The following is a 26,261-nucleotide window of genomic DNA, read 5'->3' on the forward strand; positions in this document are numbered from 1 at the left end:
ACCATGGAAAATGGCAACAAGCACTTTTGGCTGTTAATGGTGAACGAGGAAGGCTTGTCACTAAGGTAACAAGCTTCAAGAGATAGAAACCAAATGAGAATTTTAAGATGGCTCCCTAATGCAGATAACATGAGTCTAGGTCCAGCTCCTGTTTGTGTCACAGACCGTTAAATGCTTAAGAGGCATCTGTAAAATTAACAAAGTTTATAAAGCTGACAGAATTCTGCTTCAGATATGTTCTTAGAGTAGATGTTCCATAGACAAAGTACTTACTTGCAAGGTTGTGTCAAAAACCACAAGCTTGGAGCTGGTCGGAACAATGTCGTAGCATTTGTGTGACTTCATAAAGCGCATGTATATATCACTCTCTGATTCTTCAACAGCTGAAAGTAAAGCACATATGGAAAAGCATTATTTTATGATCTTGCTTTTGAATATTAATAAAGTATATATACATACAAAATAGAAATTATGGTGCTTTAACCAGTAATGTGATCCCAAATACTATAATTGCATGTCTAGGTCCCCAATTGTGTTTCAAGAAGGTACATGGAGAAAAATATCTCCAAGGATGCTGGGGGCAATTTAATAGATTTCCAAAATATGATCTCACTAAACTCCCACATCATTGTGGGACAGGTTAATGCCATCAGTTCTACCAAAAGGATTTTCTTGTTAATATTCAGCAAAATAAGAATGTTTCTCAATCGCTGACTATTCCAAATCATACCCTCCAGGGCTGGTTTTAATAATAATTCTCACCATTCTATCCGGTAACACTAAGCAGCCTTTCATTTAGCTGTCTAGGCAACAGAGTAGTCGTTTGTTCTGTGGCTGGAAAGCACAACCGTGCTCCCCGCTCACCCTCTCCTCACGCAAATCTCTCAAGGAGTCTAGACGATTTGGCCCGCTTCATCTGGATGTCGCCAGACAGTCTGACCGTGACGCCTAGCGATGCTGCAGTCTTATAGCCCACCAGTGTCTGGTCCTGTCGGAGCGCCATGTCTGTGTCCATGTGTGGGGTTAATGTGTAACCACTGACCGGCAGTTCTGATGGCAGGTGGACACAGCTGAGGTCCGTGACATGACCTGGGCATCCCAGCCCGACGCCCCATGTTGCCTTGCTAATATCAAACAGTCCATGCTCAAAATGGGTGGTGGACCATTTGTTTAGAAATGGACATTGTGCCACTTAAAATTGATTTAATTTTAAGTGGCACAAAAATGAAATACCTATCTGCTTTGTAGTAGATATTTGGAACACAACAATCCCCTAAAAACTCAGACCTTGCTGGCATGCTATGTGACGCAGCAGAAGAACGTAGCCCTACAAATCTGCGATGAATAAAACGTATTAGTTTGGTTAAAACACAACCCTCCTGTACACACAAGAGCACCTGATGAAATTAGGTCATTTACATTGAATTGTATTTTGTTATCAAGATAATAAACAAGTCCGCCTTCTCTAGAAAAACCCAAAATAGTAGATGTCAAACAGAAAGACTTCATGGAGGGCACAACACTTGTCAGCTAAACTTCCATAAGCCCACAACCAAAGGAAGGTGGCGGCTGCCCAAAGCCGTTGTCTTACGATCCCACCGGCACCAAGAAGCCCAAACAATTTCCCGGTAAAAACACACCGAGCATCGAAGTATTTGGATTCGTTAAGGGGCACCGGCATGTCACTCTGGCAAGCAGCCAATCTCAGCTGTTCTAAAAAATGTAATCACTTCACAATAGCCTTTTGTTGTCGTTAAGAGCCTTGATGATTCACATTTTACCAATGTGGAACGAAGCCAGCGGTAGTTGACCTATTATCTGACACAGAACGAGGATTGGGTAATAATTGTGGCTTTAAGTAAGAGCCTCGATGAAAGTCTAACTTGGAAAGGATTTTCTGAGGCCAAGGCAGGTCCAGTGGTAAGGGGGGGGGGGGACTATCTTTCCCCAGTGTCCATTAATAAAGCATAGCTGACTCATCCTATACTGGTACATGATGAAAGCATACATCTGTGAAGGAACACTTCCAAGACACAACCTCAAATATGTTTCTTAAACAGGCCGCTTCATAAATAATAGAAGAGCAGGACGTCACACTGTTGAGGAGGAGAAGCTGGCCAATCACCAGTCTAGACACGCACAAACCGTTTAAATGAAAGTTATACGATATTACAAGACAGATTTAGTAAACACCCAGATGTCATTTCATCCCCTTATGTAAAACCCTATAGAGTTGATTATCTAAGTTGCTTCTAGGCTGGACATTACATAACAAGAATACATTATTGAGAATTCAATGCTTTTTGGTAAAGAGTGGTAGATTTACACAGTGAAGGGATAGTAACATTATATCAGGCCTGTATGTCAACCCATCCAGGGATACCTAACCACTTGACTGCACTTCTGAGAATAGCATAGCTTTCAGACCTGACAATTCAACCCCCAACCTGGCGCGCACACACACACACACACACACACACACGCACACACACATCCCATTCAGCACCATGCTCTGTGGAGCCAGCAGCATGTCCACTGACTGTGCGGCGGTGTGCCATCCTGTGCCGCGAGATGTGACGTGACACGGAAGGACAACTGGCAGTACAGTATAGAAGCCGGGGAAAACCCTCCTCCACACTGACTTACCCAGATAACACGGTACAGGGCACCCTGTGCGACGACCAGCGAGAGTGTCATGAAAATGAAGACCATGGCTTTTGTTCAGCGTGGCAGAACTTTCATCTGCAGACATATGGAACTGGCCTTGTTTGCAATCCTGGAGGCTTCATAACCGCTCTAGATTCGGAGCCGCAGTCTCAAATAGGCTACTGAATGTTTGGTGGCGTACACTTGTGTGTCAGTCCCACGTCGCCACTGACATTTTTCCCCACTGTTATTTTAACAGTTTTGTATGCTCTGAACACATTTCTATTTACAGCTATGATCTGTAAGCAATTGGGGTTAATTGAAAGGGCATTTCACCGTGGCCACTCCGAAGTGACCTTTTTTTTTACAGGGGTACGGTGCACAGGATGGGGCAATTTTGTCCAGCACTTCCCGGGGTTTGGAGTGTTTGTAATAGAATACAGTTGCCGCTTTAGCGACTCCTTTTGGCAGCTTGGGAACCTTTGAGCACAATCAGGGACTGGAGAGTGCTTTCCCACCGGCGCATAGTGAATTTGGTATGGATGTCCTGGATAAGCAAGCAGCTTAATGAGAACCAGAATGGATATGCTTCTGATATGCTTTGGGGGATGGACATGCTTCAGAGGACACATATTTCAGCATCAACTGTCAAGAGTCAAATGGGTGTAGCTGTGATGAAGCTGGGCTTTAATCACAAATTGGATATCCTGAAATTGGAGAGAAACAGAAAAAAAATGCCTAAACCTCTATTAGAATCCTGCTTACTGGAGGCAGAAAACCAATGCCCCGTCAGTATAACATTATAGTGTACTAGCTTTAGCACTTCACTGTATTTCTGATTTGGCCAGCTCTGATGCTATTTGGTGTATATACTAAATAAAATGTATACATAGTGATTTAGCATTCTAAATTCGTTGACATAACACTGTCAACCCATGGGGTAGCTGCAGCAACGCTATATGGGACATTTGCCAAGCTGGAACGTCAATGTGGTTGACAGGAGGCTACCAACAGGTTAGCATGGATGACAGCGGACAAGTGTTCTCCCAGCAGAGAACATTAGCACTGAACCGGGGGATGGGCGGCCCGAAAAGTATTTGACAATGAATGCGTTGATGGCATGATATAAGCTATATGAATGTAGGTAATTCAAAGTAATTCAAAGCATCCACCAAGTGTTAATGTGGTTGTTCTTGGACATACAGCATGATTACTATATAACTAGCCTACGTTACAGTTACTCAATTTAATTTGTTAACGTTTAACAAAGTAACAAGGTTTAGCGCGTTGATTTATTGAATCATCCCACGGCCAATTGGACATATAGTCCCGTTATGACTGGGCTACCCAAGGCTACTATAAAAACCTATTAGAGAAAAAGTAACCTAGTATATATACAAAGAGGCTTACCTTCATCTTCTAGATCAAGTTTCTCCAGCATGCCTTCAGTTAAACCGTGGACCTGTGGACGAGATGTAGAGTTTAGTCAATTGACCGACTCCTCTCGTTCCCTTTCTTCTTTAAACGCGCACGGTGAACGCCGGCAGCCAACTACAGACCAGGGCGCAGTCGGCTACTGACGTTTTAGTTTTAGCCTCCGTGATAGAGTGAAATACTAGGTCGTAGGAAATTAACTGATGCCAACTACAGTACTACGGTGGAGTGTGGATACAATGTAACAAAAAGCTTAGCTACAAAGCAGCCTTCACAACTGCTGCTGAATTGACAGTCTCCGGGCATGAGAAACTCCCCTCTTGCACGGTGCCAACAAGAAACAATCCAAACGTTTCATGCAGAGAAGGCTCTGGTGATATTTATGAACCTATGTTGTTCCTATTCTTGTTGGATGTTCGTTAGAATAGTGTAGCCATAGTATGTTCGTAATAATCAAGCAGCCAGGTATGGTAGGCTACATTCCGTTATTTCGCGCAGAGTCCGAGACTACCAACGACGTTTTCACGTAAAATATGACGTACCAATCCCCTATTCGGGTATAAGTGGAATATTCCAATCGCAGCATTTGCAGTGAACGATTGGTTTGTCCCATTTGATTTGCGCTCAATGCATTTTCCCACAGAGCTGGCATTTAAAACATATGGATGGTCTAAATCCGCTCAGCGTTTGTACTTGGGGGTGGTGGTTCTCGTTATAAAGCTCAGTAACCTACTTAGTTTCGGTGGTAGTGGCTACTCGGAAATTCCTTAGGTCCAAGCGTAAGCTATCAATCGGAATCAATAGACTGCTAATTTGGATAGGCTACTCAGTACGTAATAATAATAATAATCAATATATGTTCCTTGTCAATCATCAAAATCAACACTTCAGCGAATGATACCTGGTCTTAATGCATATGCATCGGCTTAAAAAGTACATTGGTTTTGTACATTCTATTTTTAATAAGCTGATCAATACTCGATATTTTCTGTATTTTAATGTTATTCTTGTACTTTGTTCAAAACCAGAAAGACACGATGATGATGATGACTAGGCTGTCCGTGGGTCCATGTGATGGAAAAGAAAACAACAGAGATCTACTTTCTGTTAAACCCAATCAAAACAAAGCCTACATGTCTGGGCAACTCATGGTGAAACAAGCTTCTTCTAACTAACGTCAGTAACGCCTGCACATCTTCCAAAAATCTTGAATTACAATCTAAAATGAATAGTCTTGGTAATGTATCTTCTGTTTTTATCCCTGCAAATTGGACAGATTAAATGGCTGCTAGAGTCATAAGGATAACTCGTGCTCAAGGACAATGACTACAATGTAAATATTTCAATGTGCTTTTGTGATTAGGTGTCATTACATGACATGCCCATGCGCCACAAGACATCGTAATGCTGTATTGTGTGTATTGAGAAAAGAATTAAAACTGTGCTCACTAGATACATACATTTGTTTTGTTCTGTGCCGCCATGTACCATACAGACATTCAGAACTATTTGCATAAATTTAAAGAGAAGATCATTGTGTTTCTACTAAATTGCATCACATGTTCACTATCTCCAAATGGGAACAATTTTTTCCAAAAACAACCCAAGCTTGGTGCAGACAGTTCCTGTTAGAAATTATTTTTAAATGAACAAAAAACCTTAACCAACCTCCATAGAACCCACCAATATAGAGTGAAAGTGTTACTCAAAGACTACTGAACCGAAAAAACACATGCTACAATAGATAACTGGTCGCTACTCATTAGGCTGGTGGGTTTTGGCAGAGGATGATGGCGTGCAGAAATGTCTGAAACATCTGGGTTGGGTGTGGGATTTAGGGTCGGTTAGGCCATCATAACCAAATTCCTCTGGGATGAGTCATTAGGCCTGGCGCACAAAGAGAAGCGCTGGTGAGCTAAATAAACTTGTTCAACTTTACCAGTACTCAATAGAGACCAAACTGCGCAGTGCTGCATCAGTGGAACAAATTCACCTCTACAAAACGTCAACAGTTGTGTCAAACTGATGTGAGTGTTTCATATGTGTTAGGTATAATGTCATGTACTTGCCTTAGACAAACATTTAAATAAAACAAAAAGATTGCATGCCAGACTGTCCTGTTTTCTAGCCACACAGATCTGTAGAGAAAAAACAGTTTTGTTTTGCACATACACTCATGTGAAAAAATATGTGCATCCCCAGAAAGGGGACAGATTCCAACCACATTCATTTTTAAAGATAAGCCAATTTAACAAATCACACAAAAAATCTACTTTGAAACCATTTCTGCAATTAAACAGACATGACATTTTCCTTAGGTGGAAAAAGTTAGTACACTCCTATCTTAACCATCGCATAACATGGCTAAAATAAGAATCCGGTGCAACAAAATAGGTGCAAATAATTAGAAAATGATTAGTGAATAAATTGTGAGGGGCCCACCTTCCATAAAGATGAAAATGTGGTCTGGTTTGGTCTTTACCATAATATCCAAGTCCAAAAGACCAATCTGAAACCCTCAGAAGAAAGATTATTGATGCCCATGAGTCTGGGAGGGGTTACAAAGCCCTGTCCAAGCAATTCAAAGTACATAATTCCACTGTCCGACAGATCAAACACCAGAGAAACGTCCAGACACCTGGCAATCTACAAATGACAGGTCATCTATCTATACTCAGCATGAGTGCAACTGAGTGAATGATGCTCATAGGAGTATTTAAGAACAACAGGATTGCATCATGGGATCTACAGGTCTCTCTTACCACAATCAGTGACTAAGTGCACAAGTCAACTATCAGAAAGATGTTGCCCAAGCTTGGCCCAAATGGGAGGTCATGACAGAAGCCTCTCCTCTTAAAAAATAATACAAAGGCATGATTGACGTTTGCCAGACAAGACCTAGGTAAAGATTAAAACTACTGGAACAATGTGCTAAGGACAGATGAGACAATGATTGAGGTGTCTTTTTATTGCATTGCCAGGCACTATGTTTGGCAAAAACAAAACACTAGCTTTGAATGAAAGAACCTCATTGCAACCTGTGAAGCATGGAGGTGGTGACATTATGCTGTGGGGCTGCTTTGTTTCCTCAGGACCTGGCCAACTTGTCATTATTATGTCAACCATGAATTCATGATTGTACCTGATAATTTTTGAGGCCATCAGTCTAAAACTGAACTGTATGCAAACATGGACATTGCAACAGGAAAAATGATCCAAAGCAAAGCTACAACCGAATGGCTTAAAAAAAAAAGAAAGATAATAGGGCAAGAAAGCCCTTGAACATGACAACAGTTGAAGCAGTACTGTAAATAAGAGTAGGCAAAAATTCTTCACAGTTAGAGGCAACACCAGCTAAGGCAAATTTCTTACTTATTCACATGACCGTACTGTATCTCTCTGTTATGCAAATTTTAACAAATGTTAAAACACAAAAAAACAAGGAAATAATGGAAAACTAGATTTTCCTCCAATTAAACATTTTAAATTGGTTTGTACATGCAAAGACAGTAAACTCTCATCTAGCCATCTAGCCAACACTCAGTCATCACTGGGCAGAGACAGTGATACAACAATCCACTGTGAGGATTTCTGTGATAGCCACAGGGACCAAACCAGTTAATTCAAGGTAAATAACCAACTGAAACTATTGGTGCATGAAGTCACGTCCACAAATCCAGTGCTTAGACTAACTGAACAAAACAGAAACTTCACCCTACATCTACACAGTCTAGAATAGTGTCTACAATGATATGATGCACCTGTAGTATTTGGTTACACTACCTTGATACCGTTGCAGGCCCTGTGCAGTCAGTAATCAACTGTGTGTGCACACATGTCAGTGTTTAGAGAAACCAAGAGGATAATCTAGAGCAGTGACACTCAGATCATAGCCCTCTAACGAGTGATGGTGGGTCTCCAAAAACAAACACAAATCAGCCTGCCGGGATGGCCCATCAAGGAGATGAGGACAACAGCCACATAGATGGTTTATTTTGGCCTCAGACTTCAAGGGGCAAACGGTAAAAACCAGAGAAAGGCAGAGAGAGAGAGAAAGAGACAATGAGGGACAGTGAGAGACAGAGAGAGAGAGCGGGGTGGGAGGCAGCCAGTCACTGCATTTAGGTGACAGCAGCATAAATCAGATCATGCCTACTGGTCAGTACTGAACCTGTCTTCACCTTACTTTGGGTCTTGACTGAATACAGTATACATAGGCTTCTAACCTGCTTTCTGTTCCATAGGTTTCTGCCCTAACCATTCTGAATACAATTCCCCACCTTTCGAATAATATAGAAGCTAACAGGTTTTCAAATTCCAAAGCAAATAAAGCTTAAAAGTATTTGCTATCATAATTCAATCTCAGACAGGAGGCACCGTAAGGGAAGAGATTCCAGCAGCTTACTGTACTGTAGTTCTTGGAGAATTTCATCAATATGAATGTTACTTTTGTACAAATACATACATACATACAGTTGTGCTCATAAGTTTGCATCCCCTGGCAGAAATTGTGAAAGTTAGGCACTGATTGCACCACGTGCAATTTTTTTTTCATTTTATTTAAGGATAGTGATGATATGAAGCCATTTATTATCACATAGTTGTTTGGCTACTTTTTAAATAAAGGAACAGAAGGGTTAAAATTAAGAGACCACTGTAAATTGAACGCTTCTATTCTTCACTCAAAAAGGAAAGAAAAAGGTGCAGTGGTCTCTTAATTTTTTCCGGAGCTGTATTTACACACCGATCAGCCATAACATTATGACCCCCTGCCTAAAATTGTGTAGGTTCCGCGATTGGATTGATATCTGGAGAATTTGGAGGCCAAGTCAATACCCTGGAACTCGTTGTTGTGTTCCTCAAACCATTCCTGAACCATTTTTGCTTGGTGGCAGGCTGTATTATCCTTCTGAAAGAGGCCAATGCCATCAGGGAATACTGTTGCCATGAAAGGGTGCACATGGTCTGCAACAATGCTTAGGTAGGTGGTACATGTCAAAGTAACATCCATATGAATGGCAGGACCCAAGGTTTCCCAGCAGAACATTGCCCAAAGCATCAAACTGCCTCTGCCGGCTTGCCTCCTTCCTATAGTGCATCCTGGTGCCATGTGTTCTCCAGGTAAGCAACACACACACCTGGCCATCCACGTGATGTAAAATAAAACGTGATTCATCAGACCAGGCCACCTCATTCCATTTCTAATGCTCATGTGCCAATTCTAGGCGCTTTCGGCAGTGGACAGGGGTCAGCATGGGCACCCTGACTGGTCTGCGGCTACGCAGCCCCATACCCATCCATCACAATTTGGCCCTTGTCAAAGTCACTCAGATCCTTATGCTTGTCCATTTTCCCTGCTTCTAACACATAACTTTGAAGACAGAATTTTCACTTGCTGCCTAATATATCCCACCCACTGACAGGTGCCATGATAATGAGATTATGAGTGTTATTCACTTCACCTGTCAGTGGTCATAATGTTATGGCTGATCAGTGTGTGTACACACACACAGACACACACACACACAGATAGAGTTTAACATTTTTGTTACGTAACCCACTGTACAATCCCTGGAATTTTGTTTAAAAAAAAGGCAGCATAGATCTACATGATCATGTTCACGTTTCCAGCTGTGGTGAAGACCACCGATCCATGTAAAACCAGAGTGGGCCAACGCCCATGACTGGATTCAAAATTGAACACATTTTGAATCTAAAATGGCTCCGCTCCTCTCTTTCTCTCTTATCGGCCGTACTGATCCGACAAGTGAGGTGAAAGCCAAAACCGCCGCCTTACCGCAGTCCAACCAGTGCAGTCAACAAAAAGGAACCTGCTTCAGGCCACGCAGATGCACCCCGCTTCAATGGGATGCAGTGTTTATATACTCACTGTTCGTGATCGTGAGGTAGCGATGGGGGCGGAAGGAGTCGTGGCTGGTTTGGCGCACGGTAGGCGTAAGTGCTGCCCAGTGTCTGGTGGAGAAGAGTAGGAGCGCATCCGTGTCTCCGGCCTTTCTGGCTCAATCCGATAGGCCTCCAGCAGGAACGCCGGAGGCTGCTTGGCAACCTGCGTCGGGGGAGTCAAGGGAGGCGAGGAGACACCTGAAGCTAAGGAGAAAAGAAGAAGAAACGCACAACATATACAAGGGGTGGATTAGACTTTCAAAATGAAAAGGGCTTGGGGCATTTTTCAGATGTAATCAAAAACCATGTCTGAGGGCAATGGGGTACAAATCTAGTTTGCCATTAATCAAGGAGACACATATAGGGTGGTATCTGATTAATCTTTCAGCAAGGCAGAAGAAAGAGACGAAGCATCAGATAGACAGAGAATCAACCTGTAGTGCTACAATGAGATGGAGCTCCAGTTAGACAAGGAATCAATCTGTAGTGCTACAATGAGATGGAGCTCCAGTTAGACAGGGAATCAATCTGTAGTGCTACAATGAAATGGAGCTCCAGTTAGACAGGGAATCAATCTGTAGTGCTACAATGAGATGGAGCTCCAGTTAGACAGGGAATCAATCTGTAGTGCTACAATGAGATGGAGCTCCAGAAATACAGTGAATCAACTTGTAGTGCTACAATGAGATGGCGCTCCAGATAGACAGTGAATCTGTAGTACTACAATTTGCTGCGTTTTTCCACTGAGACCAACATTTTATTAGGTTTAATGTGCACAGAGCTTGACCGACATGGAATAAGTGCATGTGATTTCAATCAGATTCTCCAAATCTACCACCAAACCTTAAAATAATTCCAATATTTTTTTATGTTCAACTGAGTGAACCCAGTCAACTGATTCAGTCAGATTCAGCACGCAGGTTATTCAGATGACTCGGAGGAGATTATATAATTCCTCATCAGCACTAATGGAGTTCTATAGCTGAAAGGTTATTCCCCACAAAAACCCAGAGGATCATTTAACACTGTGGCAAGCATTTGAACACTGTAGCATTGCTGGGGGAGGATCACCTTAAAAACATTGTGTTCAAAGGGACCTTTTGCAGATAGATTAAATGTTGCCGTCATTTATAATGACAAAGCACTTAAACGTATTTGGGAAAGAGAATTAAAAATAAATAATGGACACACAAGTCAAACAGTCAACTGAAAGACAAAGCCAAAAGTTATATAATACTGCAACACCATAGGAACTTCTATTAGGAATTTTTATTTCAACGTAATCAGACAAAGCAAAGAAGGTTACAGGAAGTAGGTGGTGGTGCTTTCCCAGACGGCAAAGGCTTTATATGCCTCTTATCTCTTCCTGACGCTTCACTGCAGCTGTCACTTTTTAGACCGCAGTTTCCTTGGAAGGGGTTGGGGGGGGGTGGGGGGGGGGGTGCGCTCCAAAAACAGAAGCAGGGTTTTTACCTGGTCTCATCAGAAAACCAATGCTCAATTTCCTTTTCTCTCAAATACAAACGTTACCCTGGTCTGGTCTTTCTTCTACAGGCCAAGGTTTATAAAGGAAAATGTCAACGCTTTCTGACAATTCTGGGTATAATACTGTGTTCCTGTTTCAAATACATTGTTTTGCTTGGCAAAGTTGAACCAATGTGATAGTCTAACATGCCTACCTGTCCCCTAAACAATAACACTGCCTCATTTCACACTGTTCTCCACTTGTAGATTCTGATTCATGTTAGGATGAGCAGATGGGTATTGATTTGCTCACTGGAAAACTAAACCTCCATCTATTCCCAAAACTAAAACTTATTTTCAAAACAAACACACCAAAGCCAGTGTAACAAAGAGACTAAGTACTGTAAACATCCTCCCTCCCATTCTCTGGTTTAATGTGCCGACTTGCTTCAGATACCAGTGTAATATAACTGTAAGTAAGATTTAGAGTTTCTCTTTTGAACAGGGAGTTTGGGTAGGCAGTGAATTGTCAAATACCTCCCTGTCCAACCTAGCAGAAAGACGTCATTTTTATATTTTACATTTGAGTAACATGCGCTTATCCTCTCATCCAGATAGACTTGCTGAACATACAATATGGATCGCACACATTTAGTAGCTATAACACAGGTTTGTTTCATACAGGCAGGTGAGAGGAGACGAATGAGCCAAATGGAAGATGAAGACAAATGATCGTGGGTTGTAAAGTTGCTCTGTATAAGATAATCTGCTAAATTACATAAATGTAAATATAATTATCTACATACCACTTAAGGCATTCCATGAGCATTTTATCAGAAAAAATGTAATCCACTGTAACCCTAGAGATCAATTGAGGGAGCTTTTTGAGTTCAATAGAGAACACATTAGATGTACACTCCATTGGTGAACAGCACAGCATTAGAAAACACTAACACAGCAGACCTGACATCACTTTGTCCTACGACAGGGCATTCATCCTCTGGGTCTTTGCGAGACACAGCTGCAAGGGGAACAAGAGAAAGGCCCTTTGAAACCAGTAAATGCTGTGCACCACTGCTTGGCAGGAGGGGACGAAAGAGGGACTGAGGTATTGAGACTGCTCCGAAGAACAGTTCTCACCATGCATTGTGTGTCACCCGGAAAGCAGTTCACCATCCGCGGGGAGGTTTTTTACACACCTGCCTTACCAATTTGAAAATTCACGTGGGATTATTTGACACCAGCACCGATTCTCCACCCTCCACTACCGATAGAGTGCTTGTTGGTGCACTGTGTTTTCACCAGCAAGGTCAGATTCTGAGATACAGGTCCACTACACCCAGTCCTCTGTTGCATTCCATCCCAACAGCCTCTCCTGCTCTCTGACCTATCACACTGTTTACACAACTACACACAGACACACACACACACAACCACAACTATACACACACACAACCACACACACACCTACACAACCACACACCTACACACAACCACACATACACACATATACATACACACACATATTCATACACACACAAAGACATTAAGATGCAGCGCATTTGAATGAAACCTATTCCGGTTTAATACCATCTGTTTTAATACACTGAATTTACAACCCCGTTTCCAAAAAGGTTGAGACGCTGTGTAAAATGCAAAAAATAATGGAATACAATGATGTGCAAACCATTTATCCCTATATTTAATTGAAAACAGTACAAAGACAACAAGTCAAATGTTGAAAAAGAGAAATGTTATGGTTTTTGGAAAAATAAATGCCCATTTTGAATTTGATGCCAGCAACACTTTTCAAAAAGTTGGGAGAGGGGCATGTTTACCACTGTGTTGCGTAACCTTATCTTTTAACAATACTCTGTAAGCATTTGGAAACTGAATAGACCAATTGCTGTAGTTATTAAAGTGAAATGTTCTCCCATTCTTGCTTGATATAGGATTTCAGCTGCTCCACAGTTTGGGGTCTCCTTTGTTGTATTTTTTGTTATATAATGTGCCAAATGTTTTCAATGGGTGACAGGTCTGGACTGCAGACAGGCCAGTTTAGCACCCGGACTCTTTTACTACGGAGCCATACTGTTGTAAACATGTGGTTGTTTGTGGTTATTGTCTTGCTGAAATAAGCAAGGCTGTCCCTGAAAAAGACATAATCTGGATGGCAGCATATGTTGCTTCAAAGCTTGTATATATTATTCAGCATTATTGGTGTGCAATAATGCTGAATAATATTTGAACTGTGAGCTGATAACAAGCTGGATGGTCCCTCTCCTCATTAGACCAGAGGACGCAGCGTCCATGATTCCCAAAAATAAATGTCCAATTTTGATTTGTCAAACCACAGGACAGTTTTCCACTTCACCTCATTCCATCTTAAATGACCTCATGGCACAGGGGAGGCAGTAGTGTTTTCTGGATCTTGTTTATTATAGTTTAATCTTTGAATGGTAGAGTTTTAACTTGCATTTGTGGATGCCGCGACACAGTGTTCCCACACAATGGTTTTCGGAAGTGTTCCTGAGCCCATGCAATGATGTCCACTACAGAATCATGTCTGTTTTAATGCAATGCCACCTGAGGGCCCAAAGACCAAAGCTATCCAATATGGGGCCTTTTCAGCCTTGCATAAAGAGATTTCTCTGAATTCTCTGAATCTTTTAATAAATGCTATGTACCGTAGATGATGAGATCCCCAAACTCTTTGCATATTCACGCTGAGAAACGTTATTCTTAATTGGTTCAGATCTTATATAGATGACTGGAGTTACTTTGTCACCATTGGTTATCATGAATCTGATAGGGTGGCTATGACAGAGATGCCCAGGGATCAGTTCTCGGACCGCTTCTGTTCAATCTCTATATGCTACCTCTAGGCCAAATTCTACAGAACAACAACATTAACTACCACAGCTATGCCGATGATACTCAAATATATATGGCTCTCGAACCGTATGACAACAGCTCAATAGACTCTCTGTGTCACTGTATAGAGCACATAAATACCTGGATGAACCAAAATTGTCTACAATTAAACCAAGATAAAACAGATTATTGTGTTTGGCAACAAAAATACTAGAACTAGTACTAGTAATGAGCTGGATTCACAGGCCCTAAAAACCAGGGACCAAGTGCGTAGTCTTGGTGTTCTGATAGACCTCACATTTAAAGCGATCACCAAAACAGCATTATCATCTTAAAAATATAGCCAGAATCAAGGGCTTGGTGTCCCAAAAAGACCAAGAGAAGCTCATCCATGCATTTATCTCTAGTAGGGTTGACTACTGTGATGGCCTCCTAACTCGACTCCCGAAAAAGACTGTAAAACAGCTGCAGCTAATTCAGAATGCTGCTGCTAGAATGTTAACCAGGACCAAGAGAACAGAGCACATCACTCCAGTTCTTAATCTTTGCATTGGCCTCCAGTCAGTTACAGAATTGATTTTAAAGTGGTGCTTTTAGTTTATTATTATGATGTTTTATTCAGTTTTGTTTTTATTTAGTTTTTATTGTTTATTCTATTTTTCTATGTTTTACTAATTGTAAAATTATTTTTTCTTTAATGCAAATTCTGGTGCTATCAGAGGAATAACCTCTGTGTAAATGTAAAAATCTGCTGAGGACGGATAATGAAAGTTACTCTGCTGCTGTTTAGAAAATGATGTGGGGTATTATCTCACAAAAGGACTGACGAGTTTATCCAAGCACTTGGAGCGTGAGGATTGAGATACTGGGGTGGTTCAGTAAACAGTTATGGGAACTGTAATTGACTGAGGATGATTATAAATTGCATATACAGACATGGCATAAATGTCCCCCTGGAGAGAGTCGGATAAGACATTGATGCAGAGATTACCTCACGAAGGGACTGACGGGTTCATCTGAGCGCTGGAGTGCAAGGATAGAGGTACTGGGGTGGAGAGTCCCCTTGTAGGGGGGCTAGAACATTTCTACAATTTGACAGCTTTTTATTCTATTGCATTTTTATATTTTTATTTTCATTGTAAAGCACATTGAATTGTTTCTATGTTTGAATAGTGCTATATAAATAAACTTGCTTGCTTGCTTAAATTGTCTAATATTATTGTGCTGGGGGATATGAGGAATGCACTTCTAACTTTTCTCAGTCTCCTCCAGTTTGACATTTTAGGAGGAGATGAGGTCCTGGTCCACACCTGCGGAGTACCTGGTTTGGGGGCCCGTTGCTGTCCCTGTCCTTGTCCATCTGGTCATACTTTTGACCTAGTCTAGAATCAAATAGACTCTGGATTTAGCCCAGAGAAATGTATTTATTATTCCAATTGGACTCTTAATATCTCACCCGGCACAGCCAGAAGAGGACTGGTCACCCCTCTGAGCCTGGGTCCTCTCTAGGTTTCTTCCTAAAATTCGGCCTTCTTAGGGAGTTTTTCCTAGCCACTAAAATCCAACACTACTGTTGTTTGCTCCTTGGGGTTTAAGGCCGGGTGTCTCTGTAAAGCACTTTGTGACAACTGCTGTTGTAAAAAGGGCTTTATAAATACATTTGATTGATTGATTGATAGCACTATTTGCCTGCGCAGTTTTTCACAGAGTGGTAAACTCAATTCTGACAGACCCATCCTCTCGGGAATGATAATTAAATACCCAATTATGTTACTAACCCGTTGCCAATTGACCTAATTAGTTGTGTGATGTTCCACCAAGTTTAGTTTTTAAGCATTACACAACTTTTCCAGTATTTTGTTGCCTCTGTCCCAACTTGCTGGCATCAGATTCAAAGTGGGCATTATTTTTCAAGAAACAATAAAATGTCTCAGTTTCAACATTTTATATGTTATTTTTGTACTATTTTCTATTGAACCTAGGGTTTAAATAATTTGCACATCACTGCATTCTGTTTTTATTTACATTTTATGCAGTGTCCCAATATTTTTGGAAACAAAGTTGTACCCAAATATGCCAGTCCATATGGGGAAAACTGAATGGCGTTCAGTATTTACAAAGCAATGTGATTATGGCGATCATCTGAATCCACGGCATGTTTCCACGGACCAGAGAAAAAAATTAGACAAGTAAAAACTGTGACACCTGAGTAGAGGCACTCTAACATGCCGACAAGCACAAGAACACAATGTGAATGTTTGTCTACCCACATTTTAGCTAGCTAACTGCTGCATTATGTGATTACTCCAAAGGCCAAATCCACTGTCTTCTCTGAATTATGTGAAATTAAATGAATTATGTGACAAATAATTGGTAGAGGTTTAAATGGAAACAATCTAAGGAGACAAAATCAATAGTGAACAACACACTGGTCCCATTAGGCTTTTTTACTAAAATACATTTTTGGTAAATATGATATATTCCAAATACAGGAGGATAACTCTCATTGCATGTATTGTAGACCAGAGTCAAATCTTTATTTTTTCTAAAGACATCAACAAGTACAAGAAACGCCATTACGTTTGATTGAACTAATTACAATTTTGTTTAATGCTCTAAACCTGAAAAGGATGCCAATCAATTACAAATGTGTGGTGCTAGATCTTAAAGAAAATTTACAGTGCATGTTTAAATGCCCACTTGAACAGACCACTAGTTATTTGTGAGTTCCACCAGAATTATAAGGCTTGGCAAGAAGTCTGCTTTGATTTAATGGAATGTCCCATGCCCTCCACACACAAATACACACCCAACAGCTCTTTTGCATTGCCAATTAGCATAGACTTGTCCACTCCCTTTCCTCTCATCACACTCTTTCAAAAATAAAACTGTGTGGCCGATAGCATTTCTTATTTTCTTTCTCTTCCATTCTGAAAGCCTTCTCCCCAGTGAGTGGATCTGAGAACTCTGCTCGACCCCATGTCAGATGTTTTAACCTTCTTCCTTGCATCGCTGACCACCACTTTGAACCGTAGCGACTTGGCCTACTGGTTCAGCACAACCATTGTGTGTGACTGGAACCACAGCCTGTCCAGTGTATTTGCTTCCATCAAATATTTCACATTACCATGGATTTTGCCTCTTTCTAATAATGTGTTGGGATTTTAATGCTTACCAAAACATGGCTTTCCCTCATTTTTGGCATAGTTTGCCTCTAACTGATAAACTCATCACCTTGGTGATACCAAAAGTAGCATTTTTGTGAACCCACTGGCTAGCAGAAGAGCTATTTATGAGTGAACATGATGATGTATCTGGTCTCTATCTGGTACTTGATATGTTGCTGTTACCTCATGAGCCATATGAGGAGATGAAAATGAGGAATTAAGCACAGTTGACCTGAAGCACTTGTCACTGTAATGTTTGTGTTGTGGGGAATATCACTGGGAAGGAGACAGGAGTAAAGGAGACAGGAGTAAAGGAGAGAGGAGTAAAGGAGAGAGGAGTAAAGGAGACAGGAGTAAAGGAGACAGGAGTAAAGGAGACAGGAGTAAAGGAGACAGGAGCACGGGAGACAGGGCTACAGGGCTACAAGAGAACAGGGCTACAGGGCTACAAGAGAACAGGGCTACAAGAGAACAGGGCTACATGAGTACAGGGCTACAAGAGAACAGGGCTACATGAGTACAGGGCTACAAGAGAACAGGGCTACAAGAGAACAGGGCTACAAGAGAACAGGGCTACAGGAGAACAGGGCTACAGGAGAACAGGGCTACAGGAGAACAGGGCTACAGGGCTACAGGAGTACAGGGCTACAGGAGTACAGGGCTACAAGAGAACAGGGCTACAAGAGAACAGGGCTACAGGGCTACAAGAGACAGGGCTACAGGAGTACAGGTCTACAAGAGAACAGAGCTACAAGAGAACAGGGCTACAAGAGAACAGGGCTACAAGAGAACAGGGCTACAAGAGAACACGGCTACAAGAGAACACGGCTACAAGAGACAGGGCTACAGGAGTACAGGGCTACAGGAGTACAGGGCTACAGGGCTACAAGAGACAGGGCTACAGGAGTACAGGGCTACAAGGCTACAAGAGACAGGGCTACAGGGCTACAAGAGACAGGGCTACAGGGGTACAGGGCTACATGGGGACATATGCACAGGAGAACAGTTGACAGGACTACAGGTGTACAGGAGACAAGAGGAGACAGGTTTACAGGAGGAGCCAGGTGTACAGGAGACAGGAGGAGACAAGAGGAGACAGGTTTACAGGAGGAGCCAGGTGTACAGGAGACAGGAGGAGACAAGAGGAGACAGGTTTACAGGAGGAGACAGGTGTACAGGAGACAGGAGGAGACAAGAGGAGACAGGTTTACAGGAGGAGCCAGGTGTACAGGAGACAGGAGGAGACAAGAGGAGACAGGTTTACAGGAGGAGACAGGTGTACAGGAGACAGGAGGAGACAAGAGGAGACAGGTTTACAGGAGGAGACAGGTGTACAGGAGACCGGAGGAGACAGGTGTACAGGAGGAGACAGGTGTACAGGAGACAGGAGGAGACACGAGGAGACAGGTGTACAAGAGGAGACAGGTGTACAGGAGACAGGAGGAGACAAGAGGAGACAGGTGTACAAGAGGAGACAGGTGTACAGGAGACAGGAGGAGACAGGTGTACAGGAGGAGACAGGTGTACAGGAGGAGACAGGTGTACAGGAGAACATGGAATTGTTGTTTAGTATATCTGTTTTGTCCTAAAACATAGGACCATTTTTACATTTGGACTGTAACATTAACTAGTAACTACAGCATATAACTTACAGTAACTCATTCTGATTCTGTCCAGTACCCACTAGACTAACATATACAGATGCCAATCACAGCTAGCTGACAAAATAAAGCGACGGTGCTGCCATACTAGAGTGATATGTTGTTTCGACCAAGGAGTAAGAAAAACTGACAGAAAAGCATGGTTGCTTCGTCTGAGGGTTTCGATCTGTCTACACTGAACTCATTTTTGAATGTTAAAAACAACAAATTCAAAACAAACCAGTCACTCTGAAAACAAACCAGAAACATCCCAACGAGCTTTAATTGGATCGCAAAGATCACAGGCTTCACTGTGCCCACGGGATGTAATGGTGTGACAAAACCATGGCAACAGTGTGCGAGATAGAGAGAGAGAGAGAAACAGAGAGAGAGAGAAACAGAGAAACAAAAAGAGAGAGAAACAGAGAAACAGAGTGAGAGAGAAACAGAGAAAGAGAGGGAGAAACAGAGAAAGAGAAACAGAGAGAAACAGAGAGAGAGAGAGAGATACCGAGAGAAAGAGAGAGAGAAAGAGAGAGAGAGAAAGAGAGAGAGAGAAAGAGAGAGAGAGAAAGAGAGAGAGAGAAAGAGAGAGAGAGAAAGAGAGAGAGAGAAAGAGAGAGAGAGACAGAGAGAGAAAGAGGGAGACAGAGAGAGAGAGAGCACTTGGGGAGTTTCAATCTGCAACAGTTGTCAAGATGCAGGGGCGAGAGACTCAGATGTGTCAGTGGGGTGGCGCAGCATGCATTGCATCATGGGCTGCGCTTGGTAAACAAAAGCAGAACTTTATACAGCATGACAGTTCCCTGTACACTGTCGCACACACAAACCACCACATGAAACTATACTACAATTTACTATAGAGTACTGAAGTACTCCTTACAGTATCAGGAGTCATAAACTGTATAAGTCTGTAGTACGATCCTGTGTTGTAGTTGCTATATACAATTTTGTTGTAAGATTCAATGCTACACACCATATGGTATTTCCTATCACTCTTCTAATTACTTGGGGAGTGGGCGTTTAATGGGTCATTACATCTTTACATCTAATTAAAAATACCACAGCTTTTATGTTACTTTATATTTTTTACAGTTCCAACTAATTGTTAGCTAAATAAAAAGCCTACCCGTTTGGTGCCGTAGCATGCCTTTCTCATATAACATTTAGTTCTTTCATTTTGACTTCTATTACCAAATGATTATCCATAACGTATCTCCTAAAAACCCGCCAAACAGAGCCTACAGCATGAATTTGTCAGTGTGTTGACATTGTGTCGAGGCACGTGATTTCTACATTGTTTTTTTTATACCCAGAGTAAACTCCCCTGGTCCATTTGTCAAATCCCTACAAATAACATTGGTAACTGGTTTCTAATAGCAATAAGGCACCGAAGGGGGTTGACCCTGTATTGCGTGGTGCCAATCACACCCTTAGCGCTAGCATATTAATCATGTACCACACCCCCTTATGCCTTACTCAGACAAATGTCTGTTTTGTATTTTCCCAATGATTATATTTTCCCAAATATCTCTGTAAAACGTTTCCTGTTCTGGATTAGTAATTTTTATTACTTCCCACTCAGAATTTAAATAATAAACAGACGAACGGCGACATTGGATGATTACACGGTCCTTTGAATGCAAGTGTTTGCAATAAAAACATAACGGATCAAAATGATACACACAACAGGTGCTAAGTAGGTCTTCCTGTTTTGAGACTTTTGAGCTATATACTGAAATTCTAAAAGGCAGCCAATAGTGCCACGTACAGACACCAGACAACAACTGCAATCATTCATCTCACCCAGAACCCAAGAGCAACTGACTAAAGTGTGGTTGTGGTCGTGTGTGTGTGTGTGTGTGTGTGTTATACAATGAGATTAGTGAGTAGTGCAGGCTACCTCCTGCATCCACTGATGGCTGGAAGGTTGGAGGTACAATGACAAGTTGATAGACGCTTTAGGTGTCACCACACAGCTCAAACCCCACAGCGAGGCAGAAGTGTAGAGTGTCCATGTACCAGACTGAATCACACACCGCGGTCATCTTTTACAGGAACAGAAGGGACTGAAACACAGTGGTACTTGTGGGACTCATCAAGTAAGAAATGCTGTATTTTGCTCAATACCTAAAAATCCCCAGGTAAACATGCCCTCGTGGTCGACCTAAATTCCACTTCTAATTGTGCTTCAAAAAAATCCTCAGAACACCACCAAGAGATTAAAATAGCAACTGTCTGTCCGGTCTAAATTTGACTGTTATTCTTAGATTCCCTTTCCCAGAAGCCATCACATAATCTCTAGTCTTTACACTATAAAACATCTCTCCAATCTAATCTCTCTGACCTCAGAGCAAGGACTCTCTGTGTAAAGAGTTCATCCTTTCCCTTTCTGTGCAAAGACTAGGAAGCTCAGTATGGATTGAAAGTGCAACATTCACCAGACAACAATCAGCTCTCTAGACAACATGGCCCACATTGCGAGCATTACCATGCCTCAAGATCTGCCCAAAAGCCGGGGGGCTAGCAGGGATCAAACCAGGCACTGTAGCACAACGGAATCAGCTTCATGTGCTTTTGAATGTTGGAAGAATAAAACGTTCATTATTTTATGTACACAGATCACAGACCAGGGAACTGCCTTTGTTTAATTTAACCTAGTTTCACTTTCAATTGAAAAATGTAATCCAAAGCTTCAAAAGCCTATTGATATAGTATATCAGTCTACAAGCCAGATACTTCAGAGGACAGTGCACTTTGCATCTTTAGAAGCAAACTAGCACAATGTCTCAAGATAAACTTTCTGAGTGCACCATTTTTGGCACTAATGTAGAAATGCAGGCTATTGAAAAACATCCACTGTTGAAAGGCATGTTGGTATTAGGACGTAGGCAAATGATGCCTGCTTACTGTTTGCCAGGAGCCCATGGGGCTCGGATTGCCTCCTCCCTGTCCGTCGGTCCGGCTCCTTCTTCTTCTTGCCTACCCTCAGGCTTCCCAATCGCTTCATGGGGCAAAATGGTACAGGAGTACAGTGTGTGAATCCAAACCGAACATATCCGCCAAAATAGGACCGATCTTATTCAATCAAGCCTGTACAAAGGCCTGACTCAAGTCGCTATGTTCTCCTTATTGCAGAATATGCACTTGTTGGCAAAGACAGCGTGAATGCAGTTCAGACCAGCCGATTCTCATTTGAGCCCTGCCAAAATGGTCCGAGGACAGTAGTGAGTAATGACTGTCAATTCACACAGAGGGTCCCTAGGGTTCCCTCCAGTCTAGACAGTGTCAAGAGCCTGTAGATGTCAAGCAGCCAGATTCACAGCAGAGAAAGGCACCCAGGACATAAGCCCAACTGACAGGCAGGGAGACAGGACAGCGGAATGCTTCACTCCCCTGAGGAGAGGTCTCTCATTTAAACCTTTTTTTAGCCTGCAATTCCACTTCAGCATACTTCCCAAGAGGAATAGTTCTGTCCTCCTTTCCCTGCAGCTCCCTCTCGTTCTCTCTCTCATTCTACCTTCCTCTCTCTCTCTCTCTCTGCCTATCTCGCCCTCTCTCTCTCTCTCTCTCTCTCTCTCTCCATTAATCTGATCCTCAGCGTCCAGCAACAACCCAGTCCTTCCAGCTTTCACAAATTGTCATGATGCGTTTGTGTGGTCCCCTTTCAAAATAGGCTGCATCCTAAAGAGGATCTAAAAGGAAACTAAACACACTAACACAAACTCATTTCTTCCTTCCTTCCTTGTCTCTCTCACACACACACACACACACACACACACAAAGGTAACAAGAGAAACACATGAAGTAAGCTGCTTCCCTGCCACCACTGCCAGTTAATATACAGACCACAGGTTAGTGTGACAAAGGACAGGTGAGATCATTTCATTAGGGGAGATCACTGATAGCACTTTCATAAAAATCTGAAGCTTTGGAGACATTAAGTACGTCCATTCCCACTATATTGCTTTGTGTGTGTGTGTGTGTGTGTGTGTGTGTGTGTGTGTTTGTTTGTTCATGTTTCTGTGCTAATAATAATGATCACCCCTTGCTTCGGAAATCAAAAGGTTGATCTATTGGACAGGCAAATCTGTACGGCACGTCTGAGATATAGTTATTTTCTCAGCCCGTGATATGGCAAATAATGTCTGAGGAAAGTGTTAGTTGGTTAGCATGTAGGGAGAAGTATTTTTTAAGGGCGTGATATTTATAGATCGTTGAGTCCATGCTCGACTCAACACAGGCAGGTGAAGTGGCACGTGTGAGAGGGAGACACTATTGTTCCGTTGACACAGCAGTTGTCCCGGACAACTCAGCAGGAGAGTAACACAGAACAATGGACTAATGAAGACAACAGAGAATTAATAAGCAACAACCAAAGAAACACTGCAATAACACTATAATTCCACAAACCTCTTAATGAATACCTGGGAGTCTGTTGTTTATTTTAAAGACAAAGAGGCCAGGAATGATTTACTATAAACAAACATGAGAGCAGTTTGACGGTATTATGATCATAATTAATAACACTATACTGTAGTTTACTCATTCATAAATTTGATATTTTCTAATAATGCATTCAACTAAAATCAACAACCACACTAAACCAATATAAAAAAAATCTAATAATCAACTCAAACAATAAAATAGCTGTAAGCAGAGAAATTAATATGGGGCTTTGGTTACCATAATCAAAACATTACTCAAACTCAGTTCATGTGAATTCAACTTAATTAAACAAAACACTGCTATAATATAAAAATCACTATTGCCACCTGGAAAAACATCAAAAGATATTTAAATGGCTAGAGCGTTCTCCTGGCTTATGTAGAGTTAATCAAGCTATTTCCTGTTTACAGGGGCACTAATGTGCTACTTAATCTATCAAAAAAAAACGTAATTTAAGTCAGAGAAGAAAATCCTCTGAACAGGGTTATGAACAGGGGTTGTTCTAATGCCTCCTCAAATCCTGCGCCTTGAGTCCTGACTTTCATTATTAGAACTGAGATGCAATTTAAAGAGCCAAAGAAAGAGGGTGAAAGAGGGGGACTGTGGGAGAGAGACTAAATGAAAGAGGAAACAAGATAGAGGGATTGTGAGAAGGAATGATACTGTAGAGAGTGAGTGATACAAACACAAAGAGCAGAGCTGAGTGAGAAAGCACAAATATGTTCCACTTGCTTTGGCAATGTAAACAGATTTTTCCCATGCCAATAAAGCCCCTTTGGAATTTAAATGAAAAGCAATAATAGCAAACTAAATAGAGAGTTTTCCCCACAAAGTAGTTGGACCGGTCCCCACAAAGTAGTTTAGCCAGTCTCCACACGGTTGTTTAGCTAGTCTCCACACGGTTGTTTAGCTAGTCTCCACACGGTTGTTTAGCTAGTCTCCACACGGTTGTTTAGCCAGTCCCCACAATGTAAAAAGGCTATTTCCAGCTAAGGGGTTTAGAATAACAAACATACAATTGGGTTAGTGTGATAATTATGGTTTGTTTTAAGTTTAGGCATTAGGGATTAGGTTCAGGGTTAGATAGATTTTCAAGCATGAAAGCTAGATATAATAAGTTAGGTTATTGAGGTTAAGGTTAGGTTAGAGTTAAGATTTTGGGAAAACGGGATCTTTTTTTTGCCACTGCAAAAACGGAACAACAAACGTGTTCTGTTTGTGTGTGTTTGTGTGTGTTTGTGTGTGTTTGTGTGTGCACTGATTTGTGTATGCATGTGTGTTCATGCCTTTATCACATTCACTACAGGATTTGGCCAATGGTAAAGATATTCAAAAAAGAGGATAAATGTGCAAAATACACCCGACTTTTCTCTCCTGTTGGCACTTACTAAAACATCTAAAAACACAAAATAACTCCCAGACTGGAGCCATGTATGGAAACAACTTGTCTGTCATACCTGCCACTTATCCAGCCTGGTTCGAAGTGAGCCGTCTCTGCATTCTCCGAGATTTTAATTATACCAGGCAAACATTTTTACGTGAGGTCTGCATCAGACCTGGGTTTACTTTCTTCGTAGCAGCAGACTTCCCCTGACCAGATCTGCACCCGAGAAACACCCTTCTTTCAATCACCGTACGTGAACTTTACAACGACAGGGTGAACTATGTGTTTTGCTACGGCATGATTAGAGTTTTTACAACAAAGGTCCTTGTCCTGAGCCCCCCCCCCACTACAGGAAGGATTTGACAATCTCCACTGAGTACAAATGCCTGTCAAAACATCTCCCCACAGAAACAGGCCTCAGCTCCCCATATAAGGCTAATAAGTGGACATCTGTATCACTATCAATGGAGGACCCTCACTGCCTCAACAATGGGAGAACAGAACAGCTATTTCCTGATAAGGCCTTGCCCTTACTGGTCTGTGGAATGCTCTTAGCTGCCTGGAATGGGCAGTGGCTTTTTGCCGATTCAATCTAGATGTGTATTACCAAGAGATTGCGGACAATCCACAGGACAATTTCTACGAGCAGAGCCCTGATATAAGCCCCGATATAGTTCTTATGTAATGACTTAATGAGGAAAGGCAACATTGCTGCGTCAAGACGGGCGAACATGAAGAGAAAGTCAGCAGGACGCCAAACAGCAACAGTGCCGCGCCACTCCACACACACTCAGCACAGATGAGTCACTGACCAAAGACATGTTTCTCTCTTGGTCTCTCCCCCCCTCCCTCTCCCCCCCCCCCCCCCCCCCCCCCCCCCCACGTTTCTGTTCTCCGCATGACTTTCTCCTCTCTCTCTGTCCTTCCTTTCTCTGCTTGAACCGGTCCTATTATCTCACCATCTCCGTATTGCCCCGATGCCCTCCCCGTCCCCCATTCTCTACCTCTGTGGCCATCTCTCTCAGCCTTTATTCTGCTCCGATCAGTAACATCATCCCTATCGATGTCGCTCTCTCTACCGCTAATGCCCTTCCGGTTCTCCACTCTCAGAGCGTTCTCTCCTTCCTACAGATCACCAGTTGTTTTGCTCCAGTCAGTCTGTCAGGGTAGGTTTCTGCAATTTCACAAATCACAGGAATTACAGTTCAGTATTACAGTAGAGTGGAATAGCCAGTGCTACACATAGCTGTCTTCTTCATGGACAGGCGAGCCACCAACGGTTCTTACATAACCATACGG

General features: G+C 42.1%; 1 protein-coding gene across 5 annotated transcripts in view; it reads right to left on the reverse strand.

The window, feature by feature from the left end:
* The window catches only part of LOC105027313 (5'-AMP-activated protein kinase subunit gamma-2), a 70,517-nt gene that overhangs the window by 18,015 nt on the left and 26,241 nt on the right, over positions 1–26,261 (reverse strand). For 4 of the 5 annotated variants that reach the window (XM_013139674.4, XM_013139677.4, XM_013139679.4 and 1 more), the window contains 3 exons: positions 9,971–10,188; positions 4,057–4,108; positions 274–383 (listed from right to left, as the gene is read on the reverse strand). In XM_013139674.4, coding sequence (XP_012995128.3) covers positions 274–383; positions 4,057–4,108; positions 9,971–10,188 — 380 coding nt within the window. Of the gene's footprint in view, positions 1–273; positions 384–4,056; positions 4,109–9,970; positions 10,189–22,039; positions 22,602–26,261 lie in introns of those variants that run through there. The other variant, XM_013139681.4, reaches the window with a different exon arrangement.

Source organism: Esox lucius, chromosome 21, assembly GCF_011004845.1.
Source record: "Esox lucius isolate fEsoLuc1 chromosome 21, fEsoLuc1.pri, whole genome shotgun sequence".
NCBI classification, from domain to species: domain Eukaryota; kingdom Metazoa; phylum Chordata; class Actinopteri; order Esociformes; family Esocidae; genus Esox; species Esox lucius.